At 34.5% G+C, this 15,627-nt stretch overlaps 1 protein-coding gene across 1 annotated transcript in view; it reads left to right on the top strand.

The window, feature by feature from the left end:
• The window catches only part of LOC114330394 (gamma-aminobutyric acid type B receptor subunit 1), a 363,275-nt gene that overhangs the window by 26,474 nt on the left and 321,174 nt on the right, over positions 1-15,627 (top strand). Inside the window, exon 3 of the mRNA XM_050657124.1 lies at positions 3,158-3,292. Coding sequence (XP_050513081.1) covers positions 3,158-3,292 — 135 coding nt within the window. The remainder of the gene's footprint in view (positions 1-3,157; positions 3,293-15,627) is intronic.

The raw sequence follows: 15,627 nt of genomic DNA, 5'->3' as shown, positions 1-15,627 counted from the left end.
ACTAACTTTATTTTGAGCGTAACTTGTTTAATTTTGATGTTAGAAATTTTTTTTATAAAACAAAAATGAAGCTTTTTTAAACACTTTAAATAAGTTGTAATGAATTTTCCCCGAAATGTGCTTAATTTTTGGTTATTTCACGTTAAAGTATTCCATTTGGAATTTGACGAATATGAACCTATATTTCATTAGCTATAACTCTGCTTCTACTAGGTGTGGAGACGTGATATATACACCAATTTTTTAAAAAATTTTACAGGCTATATTTTTGCTAAAAATATTTTTTCGACAAAATACTTACTATTTGAGTTATTTACGAAAAACCGTCTAAAAGCGTGGTTATTTTGTTGAAAAAATGAACATATTCACTGTCAAATAACTCGCAAAGTATTGACTTAGTGAAAAATCTCTATAGGAGAAAAGTTACTTAAAATTAGCCAGTTTATCCATTTCCTGACTTTCTTTGGACGAATATTTTTTCACCTCCAAGAGGGGGTGAAAACCACCCCTAGGGCAAAAGCACATATCGGCACAATATCACTTTTTTTCTTTGACTTGTTAGCTATGTGTATGCCAAATTTCATGTCAATCCAAGCGGTTCTTTAAAATTTAGAGGTGTTGCAATATTTTACCGTTAAAGAACGGACTATTGATAGTAATTATTTTTACATAATAAGATACTTTTACTACAACTTTTGAACGTAGGACCAGGATAACGTACCACGCAATTTGTAGGACATTGAGGGTGTAGATTATATAAGTATTAACTAATTAACAGACAAAAATAAGACGGTTAGTAATTATTTTTCATGACCTCGTTAATGATGTTGGAAAGGGTTGATAAGACCTTGTATTTTGTAGGACAAATATTGTTTAGGGATAATTATCTTATATTATATTCTTTAGGGATTTATCTTAAGAAAAGGGTTTGAGAAACAACAAAAAAAGCCAATTTAGTAATAAATTTTTGTGAATCGTTAGATCAAAATATTTCACCTCTGCTACCTCTGTTAGCTACCACAAACAAAAATTGTTGTAAAGACAAAAATTGGGCGTCTCGTCAAAATGAAGCTACTCATGAAAAATTAGCTTATTAGTACTAAATGGTGAAAATGGGCCTGGGCTCCCAGACTATAATACTTGATTTGACAATATATTTTTAGTGTTATTAGTATTTTATTCAAAAATCGAATCAATAAAAAATATAGTTCTCCAAAACAAGTGGTGGTAGGTATATTATCACTTACAAAAAATATTGTTGTGAACGTTTACAGATTTAAAAAAATCCTGTGGAAAATATAAAAGAAGAAGTGATGGAGTTTAAATATCTAGGCATCAGACTATCTATCTACGAAAACCTCAAAACAGAAGGGGAAGATCTATCAAAATAAGCGTTTCTTAGACTGTGTTCTGCGGAATCTCGGGATTCCGTGGACATCACTCAGGGGTTCCGTGGAGTTCCGGAGAGTAAGGGTCGTATTACCCGTATGCGCGCTAATGGTGAATATAAAATTCTTAATTGTATATCAAAAAATACGCAATAACTACCTCTGGGATACCACCAATTTTCAAAAATATATAATCATTATAAATTTCGTTGCAACATGAAACTACAGCCGAATTATATTCTAGGTCAATCAGAGAGTGCAGCAAGCACCTCTACCGGTTTCGAAACTTATTAGTCTCTCATTAAGAGGCATATATGCTGCTCTCTCTGACATAATCAGGACAAAACCAAGGATGCAGTTACGTTTCTAAAAAGACTAAGTTTTGAATCTAATAGCACATAAAATAATATTAACAATATTACTCTACATCCCACTAGATTGAAAACCAGGAGGTGTAACCAGAGAAGGTTCCCATTGTTTTCAATCTGGTGGAATGTAGAGTAATTTTTTTAATGTTATTTTCTCTCTGATTGAACTAGAATATAATGCGGCTGTAGTTTCGTGTTGCAACGAAATTGAAAATGGTTATTCTTTTTTGCTTTACATGTTTACTCTGATTGGAGTACGAAGGGAACCATTCTCGTTGGAACTTTACCGCGCTGAGCAGATGGGACGTGAATTATAAATTGTAAAATTCCCTCATTTTTCTTAGTCTCGGCATCCGTTATGGCTTGCAAATTTTAGAAGCCTCGGAGGTGTAACCAGAGAAGGTTCCTATTGCTTTCAATCTGGTGGGATGTAGAGTAATATTTTTAATATTATTTTATGTGCTATTAGATTGAAAACTTGGTCTTTCCACCAATTTTAATTTACATGTCTTAACCGGTTTTAGAGCAATAAATAAATCGTCAGTTTGTAAGAAAAATTTCAACACCCCCTATCTCGGAAACGAAGCATTTGCACACACACTTTTAAAAAGCAAACTGTCATTATTTTTTCATGCAGAATTACCCTTTAAAGTTTGACATACTTATTTAAAAACACTAGGTAATGAAACTTATGAAACTTATTTGAAAACACTAGACTAGAAAGGTTACTAGAGCCCTAAACCCTGTCTTGTGGCAACATAACATAACCTTAAATACAAAAATGAGGGTGTACGACGTTATTCCGAAACCAATTTTAACGTGTATGATTCCGAAGTGTGACAAATGACAAAAAAATCCGAAAATAAGCTGCTTACTACCGAAATGGATTTTTTTAGAAGAGCTGCCAGAATATCGAAATGTGACTATGTTCGAAATGAAAAGATAAGAGAAAAAGTAGGTAAGCAGAAAACAATAGTGGAAGAGGTACAACGAAACTAACTCACTTGGTATGGACGCGTTCAACGAATGGGAGATGAAAGACTCCTAAAAATTACAATGAGATGGATACCGCCAGAAAAACGGAAAAGAAGTTTTTTATTATTCAATATAAGCGAATGATTCAAAAAAACGGAATGTTAAGAAAACATGAGGCTACAGTTGGGTTTTAATTTAAGTATTTTATAAAAATGCTAGAATATTCCACAGGGTCACGCAAACTTTGAGAAAAAATCAGTTTGGTTGGTACACCCGGTATACAATAACAATTTACCTGTTTAACAACAGGTTTACGAAATTCGAGACATCAAAAATGATGACCCATTTTTAAGGTGGTGCGTTATTTTCTTGGAGAAGTGTATATAGATAGACATTTAATTTTAATTCGTATTTATTTTTTTACAGTGTGAACCGGGATTGGGTGCTAGCGTTATGTACAATCTACTTTACAATCAGCCAACCAAGTTAATGCTTTTGGCTGGATGTAGTACTGTCTGCACAACAGTCGCAGAGGCTGCCAAAATGTGGAATTTAGTTGTGGTAAGTAAAAAAATTATATTGTTTATTATGGCTCATAGTTTATTCTTTATTTATGTATTTAATGACCAAATGAGGTATTTGTGGTAATTCGTCGTTGTATGTACTACATAAAAATTAATCCTTTAGAATTTTCTCCCAGTTTCTTTGCCCCTGAAAGATTTTATTAAGAGACCAAGGCATCTAGCACAAAATAAATTTATTTTTAAATACAGTATCTAGAGACTTGCAACTTTTTTCATTGTGCTCAGGATGATGTCAGGAAAAAAGTCTACTTTAGAAAAATGGATGGTAATGAATAATTCCATTTTAAAGTGCATAAAATGCATCCAAAAGTGCATAAACATGTTAAAATAAGTGTATTAAGGGTCAGATTTTGTTACTTGGGTGGATTTGGGGTCGCTAAAGACGAATTCGTCATCAGAAGCAACCACCAAAGCACCTGGTGCCCAGGTTCACTGAATAGGCACGAAATCCGTAGTTTCCAGTATTTTCGGAACTAACTTGATGCAAATAGATTAAATAATAATAATAATAATAATAAAGGCCTTTATTCATTCTATAATATTATTCACATAATGAATATTAGTTTAAAAAAAAAGCTCCAGGCGAGTTTCAGTTCAGGAGATGTATAATGCGGGGCAGAATACATGTCCTGTCTGTTCAGCTAACCTGGATAGGTTTAAATAGGGGTTTATACCCCGTCAGAGCTGACCTTCAGTGCACCTGGTGCCTAAAAACCCTCAAAACACTAAAATTTATCATGCCCTAGCACTGATCTAGGGCACCAAGTGGTCCGGAGGTCGGTTATGATGGTGTATTCGTATTCAGTGACCCCAAAAACCGCCTAGTAATTTCTTTGCATGTACTTAAGGCCGAAAATATTCGACACTACAGAAGCTGATGTGCCTTAGAAGTAAGGGTTGGCACCAGGTGCTCAAGGTGTCAGTTCTGATGCCAGTATCCCCAAAAATCCTTCGTGTAATATATTTGCATCAATTGATTGCCGAAATACCTCGAAACTACAGAAGATGACGTGACCTTAGACACCAGGTGCTCCGGGTGCCGGTTCTGATAGCGTATTCGTTTTCAGGAACCTCAAAATCCGCCCTAGTAATCTATTTGCATCAATTTAACGCCGAATACCTTCTAATCTCCAGAAGATGACGTGCCTAAGCAGTGACACTGGACACCAGGTACTGCGAGGGTCGATTCTGATTTTTGTGTTTAACGACTCCAAAAACCTTCAAGTAATCTGTTTGCATCAATTTAGTGCCGATCCTCCAGATGACATGCCATAGCAGTAATTCTGGGCACCAGCTGCTTCGGGAGTCGGTTCTGATGACCTATTCGTATTCAGCGACCCTAAAAACTGCCGTGTAACAAAATCTGGCCCTTAACATGCTTATTTTAACATACTTTTGCACTTTTGGATGCATTGTATGCACTTTAAAATGCAATTAGTGTATTTCAGCCCATTTTCTATACTAGATTTTTTTCCTGAATACAATGCAAAAAGCCTCTAGGTGCTGTATTTAGAAATCGATTTATTCCGATTTGTTCAGTGCTAAATGCCCTAGTCTGTAATATTAGTACCTATTATTTTACTAGTTCGGACCATTTTCCCTTCACTACTCAAGTAATAATTTACTGAAGCGAAATGCATAATATAGCGCTTTTGTGTACCCTTTCCTCCACTACTGCGGCTCTAGCGTAACCAGATAATTTTAGCCAAAAACTGTCAATAAAAAGGATTTATTAGGTTTCCTTAAATTTTTTGCAGGATCGGTAATTACGCGTCGTCAGGCGTGTTAAATTTATGCCGCGGGATACGAATCATGTGACGTGGTTTAAAATAATTTATGACCTTAGAAAATGTTCTGAAAGAGAAATCGCGTATACGCCATTTATCCAGCAGGCGCAACTTTACATTACAATGCAGCAATTTGTTGTTTTATATTGCCGTATAAAATTCAAAGCTGCTTTATCGACCATGCAGGAAATAAGTTAAATATAAGCCGTGTCAACGCCTTTGGTCTCAATATTGATACAATCGATGTGATATTAATATACAGCAGTGTCTTAAATTTTTAACTTCTTCTTACGGTGCGTTATCCTAAGGACGTTGGCCATTACATTTGCCCATTTAATGTTGTTTGCAGCCGCCCTGAATAGTTCTATGGAGGTCATATTTGCCCATTGTCGTAGGTTTTTAAATCAAGGGTTGCGTATTATTCCTGGTCCCCTTTGCTATTGATTTTGCCTTTGATTAGAGCAATTCATACTTTTGATTTCTTACGATGTAAGCAAATATTGTGTTTTCCGTTCTTTTATTATAAGCATAAGCTCTGTTTCCTTGTTCATCCTTTGCAAGACTTCCGCATTTGTCGTATGGCTCATGTAGGATATTCTGAGCATTTTACAGTAACATCAGAGTTCGAATGCTTGTATTATTTCTGTGTTGCTTCTGTCATTGTCCAGGCTTTAACACCATAAATCAAGTTGGAGGAAACAGAACACTTGAGTGTTCTAGATCTCAATGAGATACCCAGCTGGCGGTTGTATAGAATCTTTTGCATTTTGTAAAACACTGTTCGTGCTTTTTTGAGACGTGTTCTTATCTCTAGTGAGTGGTCCTAAGTTTCATCAAGATTGCTTCCAAGATACGCCAAGATCAAGAATAATACTTTTTCCAGATCTGTTCTGTCGACATTGACCTTCACCCATCTGTTTGGGTGCTTGCCGATGACCATCAATTTTGTCTTCTTTGTATTCAATTTCATTCCAAATTCGCTACAGGCGGTCGTTACTCGGTCCATTAGGCGTTGCAGTGCTTTAGCATTAACTGCCAGAATAACCGTGTCATCAGAGTATCGCAGGTTATTTATACATTGTCCGTTTATAATTGTACCATCCGAGGTGCCTTTCAAAGCTTTCTTAAATATATGCTCAGAATAAACATTGAACAGCGGTGACAGAACACATCCCTGTCTTACTCTCTTCTCGATATTGATTTTTCCAGATGTTTCGCTTTTTATTCGGATTTTAGCCTATTGTTCTTGGTAGAGGTTGGAATCGATCCTTAAGCTTTTTTATCGTCGATATTAGGTGATCTTAAAATATCTGTTAGTTTATCATGTTTTACCAGGTCAAAAGCCTTCTGAAAGTCTATAAAACACAAGTATACATCATAATCGACATCTCTATACATCTTTCAACTAGCATACGTATTGAGAAAAGTGCTTCTCTTGTTCCGAAGCCATTCTTAAAACCAAATTGAGTTTGACCAGTGTGTTCGTCTAGTTTATTGTATACTCTATTGTGTATTATTCGTAGGAAAAGCTTCATCATATGGTTCATCAGGCTAATAATCCTATGGTCTTCACATTTCTTGGAGTTTCTCTTCTTTGGTATAAACACCGGTGTGTCAGCCAATCATTTCGTATTATGCCTGTTTCGTATATTTTATTTCGGCCACATTATGTGTAATAATAAATATTGTTCGTCCGCTATAAGTTTTCCCATGCTTCACGATCCATTTTCAAACAAATTAAGTCAGAACATAAAGTGAAACGTACGCCGATGTGTGTAGTATATAGTATACAGTATAAAAAATGTATATACACATCGACGTTCGTTTCACTTTATGTTATGACTTAATTTGTTTGAAAATTAATCGTGACGCATGGGAAAAGTTACAGCGGAAGAACAATAATAATACCGACTTATACAGTTGAATCTACAAGGCAAGATTGAGTGCAAGAGAGGCTTGGACGTAGACGTATATCCTGGCTGGTTAATCTTAAGAAGTGGACTGGTCTAACGTCAATTGATATATTTCGAGCTTCTGTGAATAGAATAAGGTAGGACAATATGGTCGCCAACATCTCTAGTAGATAGGCACCTTTAGAAGAAGAAGGGCTTTTAATTTCTACGGTTGGATCGCAGCTCTCAATATTTCTGCTGGATTTGAAATATATGTAAATTAGTGAATTATGGCATCCATCAAAATTTATTTGAAGTTGATTGTTTTTTCTAATCCAAGTAATAATAGAAATTAGCTATAAAGCAAATACTACCCACTCAAACAATACCTGTGTGTTCTGTATTTCTTGATCAGAAATTGTACTGAACAGAGAATATCAAATATATAAATTATAGATGAACGAACATGGATACTGCAATTAAGTGCAAATATTGGCATTATCAACGAGGAGCAAATATGGTTGATGGATATTGTGACATAGTGATCATTGTGGCATTCGAATATAAAGTGGTTTACTATACGTTGAATAACAGGGAAATTGATGGCCTCAGCAATCGATATAAATTTTCAATTAGGTGCCCAAATTAATTTCAATTTAAAAATCAGGCAATAGTTTTTGGTGGTTTTTAAATACCTGCTTTATCATTTGTTTGACAAAGCTTTTGGTATCGTGTATCAATTGATTTTATCTAAAAAATACAAAATGGGAATGAATATCGGAAAAAAAATGTCGCCCCAAATAACAGAATGTACTTATTGTGTTATGGCTTTCCTTATTTTATTTCAACGTGAAATGAAGTAAACACTTCTGTTGTATGTAGGTATATGAATATATTAAAATTCTTAAAATTTATCCACAAGGGAGTGGAAGTACAAAACGTTTTCGGTCAAACTGACCATCATCAGTGTAAACGTCCAGTGTACAAGTAATTGAAACTAGCCACTTCAATAGGTGTAAAAACCTCTAAATAACATTATTGCTACATTATATGCTATATAGTAGTCGACATTAAGTCGATGTCTTAAGATTATAAGTATCACATGTGGATGTATGTCATCTTTGCTCGGAAATTGCACAAGGTTGTTGTGATCAGGTGAGAGGTTTCCGAGCGAGGATGACATACATCCATGTGATATTTATAATCTTAAGACATCGACTTAATGTCGACTACTATATAGCATATAATGTAACAATAATGTTATTTAGAGGATTTTACACCTATTGAAGTGGCTAGTTTCAATTACTTGTATGGTTTGTTCAACAGTAAATGGTTTGAATTCAATTAGTGCGGTCGTAAATATTATTAAATTTATCTGACCTGGCCCATTGTTAAGACCCACCCGGAGCGATAAGCCACCGAGGTAGATAGAGTTGGTATTTTGCAATTAACACTGACTAGACAGTACTCCCATAATACAGCCTAAAATAAATTTTACCTGAAACCAGGCCTTTTATACTATTATCGGTTAATCCGGGCTGTTTATAGTGGTAACTAATTGAACTTAACCATTTACTGTTTAACATACCATACACTGGACGTTTACACTGATGATGGACAGTTTGACCGAAAACGTTTTGTACTTCCACTCCCTTGTGGATAAATCTTAAGACTTTTAATAAATTCATATACCTACATACAACAGAAGTGTTTACTTCATTCCACGTTGTTTTTACGAAGGTATACAGCCAACTACAGGGTTTACCCTTTTAAAGTTTTTATTTTATTTCCTTCATCCTGTATTTGTCAGATCAATATTTATTTATAACTACACAATAGAATCAATATTTATATCAATATTCAATCAATATAAAATCAATATTTATAACTACGAACTATAATTAGAATCAATCTTTGTAACTATTCCCAAGAAAAGGAATGCCAAACAGTGTAGCGACTATTGACTTATCAGTTTAATGAGTCACACGCTCAAATTTTTTTATGAAAATATTGCATTCTCGCATTTAAAATCTTTGTGAGGGGACAACTGGTGACGAACAGTTTGGTTTCTGAAACGGTATGAGTACTCGGGAAGCTCTTTTTGCATGCGATTACTCTTACAAAAGAGCATTGATTTAGGAAAAATATTTACGTATGCTTTATAGATTTCGAAGAAGCCTTTGATAGAGTACCACATATATTATTATTTCAATGGTTGGACTTAGTTGGTCCGGACACGTACGACATTAGATTGCTCAAAAATCTTTACTTCAATCAGGCCGCTTGTATTAAGTTGGACCAAGAAATTTCAGCTAAAGTTTCTATTAAGCGTGGTGTCAGACAGGAAGGGAGCATTTATAAACTACATCGTAAAAAGTTTGAACTTTTTTAATACCCTCCCCCCTCCGTCGTAATTCGTCGTTTAGAGACGACCCCCCTCCCCATGTCGACGACGTCGTTGCAACTCACGACCCCCCTTTCATTGATTTCAAAAATCAGTATTATTTCTGTTTTTTTAATCAAATATGAGGGGGTAGGCGTAAAATCTTGGTCCAATGCTATTTAAATGCATTAATTTTTTTCTAATACTGAGAAAACTAATAAATATATTTGAAAAATTTAAACGCAGAATAAAAGATTACATTATTACCGAGGGTTGAAAGTCCCTTAGAATAAACAAAAGGTTTCTTTTAAATGAAATATCTGAAATGAAAAATCAGACAAAATTTTCTCTTTTTTTTTCACCCTTGCAACTTATTAAAATAAACATTATAGATGTTTTCAGGAACTTTTGGCCCTCGGCAATAATGCAGTCTTTCAATCTGCGTTTAAATTTTTAAAAAATCTTTATTAGTTTTCTTAGTATTCGAAAAAAAAAGAATGCATTTAAATAGCATTGGACCAAGATTTTGCGGGGTATGCTTTCTTAACTGCATCATATAAATCTTTATATTTATTTTGTTTTGATTTCGATGTCATTTCTTCTAAAGTATAAATACGACTTACTAACTAAATAGAGAACAATATTTTATTTCTATTCGTTCTTTCAGAAATGTTATTTCACACACAGTTTACAGCACATAAATGAACTAATAATTTAATATTTTTTTGCTTTCAGACCTTGTTCTGTATGTAGAAGCGATTGTTTAAACCCAAAGAACAATGTCTTATTGTTTGTTGTCCTGTACAAAAGTGCTACCTAATATTATTTTAAGGCCGTGACTGATAAAAACGAAATGAAAAGTATGCAATAAAAGTATCTATAATAGAATTATTCTTTTTAATTTTAACAAAGATCACTGGAACACTGGAACAGGGGAAGTTTTAATTGTGAAACGTGATTTTAATTGTGGATAAATATTTATTCGTAAACGTTTTGTTTTATTTTCAATTTCATATCAAAAACTATACGTTTTTATATGACTATCTGATATTTAATGCTGGTAGAAGCTAGTAAAAAATTATTTTTATAGACACAATAGCGACAAATTTAAATATACCAATATATTAAACGACGTCGAATGGGCACTCATACCCCCTCCCCCTGTCGTATTCCGTCGTAATAAGCAAGCCCCCCTCCCTCTTCTCAACGACGTAGTTTATGGATGACCCCGAATCTGTTATGTCACCGACATTGTTCAATGCCTACACCGAACCAATTTTTGAGGAAGTGTTAAACAATCGTCACGAAGGCGTTAAAATAGGTGGTGAAATCATTAATAACATTATATACGCAGATAATACCACCATAATGACAGAGAGTCTGGAAGACCTTCAAATGTGCTGAACCGTGTAAACAACGAAAGTAATGCAAAGGGCATAATAATCAACTCATAGAAAACAAAATGGATGATGATTGGAAAAATTAATATCGAAGATTCAGTACTAAAATTAGATAACAAAATCCTGGAAAGGGTGGAATACTTTAAATATCTGGGTAGTTGGATTGACTGCAGAGTTAAAAATGACGAGGAAATTTCGACCAGAATAGAACTTGCACAAAAAAGCTTCATTAGCTGGCGTTCTGAATTGTGCAGTGGAAGTCTATCATTGACCACACGTCTAAGAGTATCGATGTGCTACTTCTGGTCTGTTTTGTTCTATGGATGTGAAACATGGACAACAAAAATGAAGAATGTCAACAAATTAGAATCGTTCGAGTTGTGGTGTTACCGTCGAATGCTCAGAATCCCGTAGACAGCACACATATCAAACGAACGTGTGCGGCAGACCATGCACAAATAGCGAGAATTGATCAACGTCATAAAAATGAGAAAGGTTCAATACTTCGGTCATATTATATTGAGGGGATCTAAATATCGCTTACTCCGGTTGATCATTCAGGGTAAAATCGAAGGAAAACGCTGGGTTGGACGAAAACAACGGTCCTGGCTGCGTAACATTAGACAATGGACAGGTAGAACGGTCGAGGAATTGTTTCATATAGCTGCCGACCGAGAAACATTTTATCAGCTTGTTATGACGATAGCCAACGCTTGAAAACAAGTACGGCACACAAAGAAGAAAATCCTGTATTTGTCAAAGTTACCCCCCAACATTTATTTTCATTTTTTGTTTTACTTAGGTCTCCTGCGGTATTTTCAGTGACCATGTATTGCATTTAATCATAACTACTTTCCAAAACCCCACGTTTCAAATTCTTTTTCCAGCATTTTTATCATATTATAGAGGTTGTCTTCTTTGCCTTCTGCTATTTGATGATCGGCAAACAAAAGGCCATGGATATAGTTGTTTTCGTTAATTTTTACCCTCATCTGTCCATATTTCTTGTTCCAGTTACTTAGTCATTAATTTACTATTGCCTTTCATGTTTGTCGGTCCTGTGCCGCTAATGCCCATTGTCTCACTCCCATTTTCTCCAGATCTTCTTTGACTGCATCTTTCCACCTTTTTCTAGGCCGTCCTACATACCTTCTTCCATCTGTTCTTTCCCAAGACACATTTTTTATAAGGCAATTCTCGTTATTGCGTATCACATGCCCTGCCCATCTGAGTCTATTCGCCTTTATATATCTGACTAGATTTTCCTTTCCGAACAGAGAATCTAACGCGTTATTTTCTCATTTTACTTTGAATATTTTAGTGTTCTATAAATTATTCTTACAAGAATATTTTTTATAACGTATTAATATTGAATGAATTTTCCAGTTGCTAATATATTTAATGGAGGTATTCCTTAATATTCGTAGTTTTGCAAAATATCTCTTTATATATCCCGATCGTTCCATCGTAATTCAAAAAGCAGATACTCACTCCTATCGCTGTGTTCCCAATGGATGCAGTGTTTACGCAATTTCCCAAAGTGTTCATCCAGATAGGAAATGTATCACACGTGTTCATGAAAAAGCGAATATACAATATAGGCCTGGATCCCGCGTACCAAAAAAAAGTTTATTAATAGCAAGGTGAAAATTTGTTAATAGCTTAACGATGTCTAGTCGGACAAACTTTGATGTACGGAACACTGGAACAGGGGAAGTTTTAATTGTGAAACGTGATTTTAATTGTGGAACGTATCATACTGACAGTTTATGATTGTGAAAACTAGCAGGTTGTTTTTAAGTTTATTCAATACCAAACTTAATATAATACACTGCGGTGAAAAAAAATCGATCCACTAAAAATTTGGTCATTTTTAATGTTTTGAATTTCCTAAACCTGTTGTCCGATTTTAGCGATTTTTTACCACGTTATAGCCTTATCCACTGACAATATCGATGTAATAATATTGTTGCTAGACAGTTAAACTGTCATTGTATACCGGGTGTACGAATCAAACTGTGTTTTTTTCTCAAAGTTCGCATCACCCTGTGGACTATTCTAGCATTTATAAAATACTGAAATTAAAACCCAACTGTAGCCTCAGGTTTTCTTAACATTTTTTGCTTCGATTCATTCGCTTATGTTGAATAACAAAAAAGTTAGGTACTTTAATAACTGGCCATGTTAGTCATCAGTACAGGGTGTTTCTAAATAAGTGCGACAAACTTTAAGGGGTAATTTTACATGAGAAAATAATAAAAGACAGTTTGCTTTATAATCATATGTCTGCAAACGCTTCGTTTCCGAGATACAGGATGTTATTTTTTTTTACAAACTGGTGATTTATTTATTGCTTTAAAACCAGTTGAGATGTGCAGATCAATTTCGATGGGTTTTAAAACGTAGTTATTGCACATTTTTTTGACATACAATTAAGAATTTTATATTCACCATTGGCGTGCGTACGGGTAATATTATCGGTCATAATACCCGTTTGCGCGCCACTGGTGAATATTATATTCTTAATTGTATGTCAAAAAATGTACAATAACTACGTCTTAAAACCCACCAAATTTGATTTGCACATCTCAACTGGTTTTAAAGCAATAAATCATCAGTTTGTAAAAAAATTGCACATCTCGTATCTCGGAAACGAAGCGTTTGCGGACATATGATTATAAAGAAAATTGTCATTATATTCTCATGTACAATAACCCCTTAAAGTTTTGTGCAAATATTTTAGAAACACCCTGTACTGATGACGAACATGGCCAGTTATTAAAGTACCTAACTTTTTTATTATCCAACATAAGCGAATGAATCGAAAAACAAAATGTTAAGAAAACCTGAGGCTATAGTTAGGTTTTAATTTCAGTATTTTATAAATGCCAGAATAGTCCACAGGGTGATGCGAACTTTGAGAAAAAACACAGTTTGATTCGTACACCCGGTATACAATGACAGTTTGACTGTCTGGCAACAATATTATTACAGAGATATTGTCAATGAATAAGGCTATAACGTGGTAAAAAGTCACTTAAATCGGACACCAGGTTTAGGACATTCAAAACATCAAAAATGACCAAATTTTTAGTGGATCGATTTTTTTGCATCGCAGTGTATATGAAAAAATTTTTGTCCGACCAATATGTTGCGACACTTTAATAAGTCCGACACGTAGAACGTGTCGAATGACAGGAATTATATATTGTTATATTTCTATTTGATATGAAAATTAAATTTTGATAATTATAAACAGAATTCAATTTAATATAAAATATTTTCAATTTTCTCAACCACGGGCATATAAATTTAGAACAACCTGTATACAACAAATTGTTATATTTAATTTTAAGAAGTGATTAAATGAAACTCGGAACAATGCGCTTAGAATAAACAAAGTGAATGGCGCGTACCATTATCGTTGTTCGCGGAAGGTTCGATCATTAGCATATGCTAAATAAAACTCAAGTGAAATCGATAATAGGTCATTATCGTTGTTCGCGGAAGGTTCGATCATTAGCCTATGCTAAATAAGACTCAGTTGAAGTAGATAATAGGTCATTAAATTTTGTAAATAGTAGAAAGTAATTTTAGAATGGGAATTAACTATTTTTTTTGGAAATCCATTAAGCATATTTAGAAAGATTAAAAATTGGTTTGGAGGAAGACTGCGAATGAGAGTTGGTGGTGGAAGGTTGATTTGTGAATCTGGAAGGGATATTTAGAAAGTAGGTGAATGACTCAAAATAGAAATCAGAATGTTTTGAGCTGTCGAGAAGTGAAGTTGAGTAGTAGACGGTAGTGTACGGAGAGTGAGAAAGCCGGTGTAGTTCCGTGAGTGTGGAGATCTATCGTGGAACGAGAGGTAGGCCAGGTTGAGAGTAAAGAACCTCCTTGAGCCAAGAGTGTCCCGGTAGCTGATTGCAGTTTCGAAAAAGGTAGAACACAGCATCACGACAGAAGCAGGAGCGAGAGCTATACGAGCTAATCTTCAAAGGAGAACATTACTGAAAGCCAGGACGAGGTTTTGATCGCAGCCAAGGATAGCAGGAAACGGGTCTTGTGTGAAGACATTCTCAGTTCACCAGAAAAAGGTCAGTCTCATTTGTTTGGACATGAATGTATGGGTTTTTCGTATTAAATACCACATTATAAATTGAAGAACATAATCAATAATATCAGAAAAGCTTCATCAAACTTAAATAGAATTGTTGCTAATAAATCCTAATAGTTAAATGTTAATAAAAACTTTCAATTGGAAACCAAAAGGAAATAAGATTCCCATTTGTAAATGTTATGTTTAAGAATAATAAGATCTAGCACATATTAAGCAGTGATTGCCATTTAAATAAAATAAACAATATTTTGATTATAATTGTAACCCATATGTGTGTATTATTTTACTCTTTTCTTTCCTATCCCGATTAGGAACCATTGAGAAATACTGAGAAGCCACGTAAGTAAGTAATTAATTTTATAATTCGCCCTGAGATTGAAAACATATTGATATGTGATCTGGTTAATTAATTAAATTATTATTAATGCATTGATTAAATTAAATGACAAATAAGAATATTATCTCATATCAATAATCAAGATCACATCAATATGTATACTAAGGATTTTCACAGTTTTCACTGTATTCCTTCACTCAACCGTTCTCTCCAGCCCTTTCTGTATTGCCAGTTCCCTTCCTGTACATTTCTTCTTTCCATTGCTTCGTCCTCTTCATCTCTGAAACTGCCTCTCTTCCTTTTTCCTATCGGGCTCCACTCTGTTATTCGGTTTATCCAACGATTTTGGTCTGCTCTTCTGACATGTCCGTACCAGGTTAATCTCTTCTGTTC

Source organism: Diabrotica virgifera, chromosome 7 (assembly GCF_917563875.1).
Source record: "Diabrotica virgifera virgifera chromosome 7, PGI_DIABVI_V3a".
In the NCBI taxonomy this organism is placed as follows: domain Eukaryota; kingdom Metazoa; phylum Arthropoda; class Insecta; order Coleoptera; family Chrysomelidae; genus Diabrotica; species Diabrotica virgifera.
This window is presented reverse-complemented; position numbering and strand designations above follow the sequence as displayed.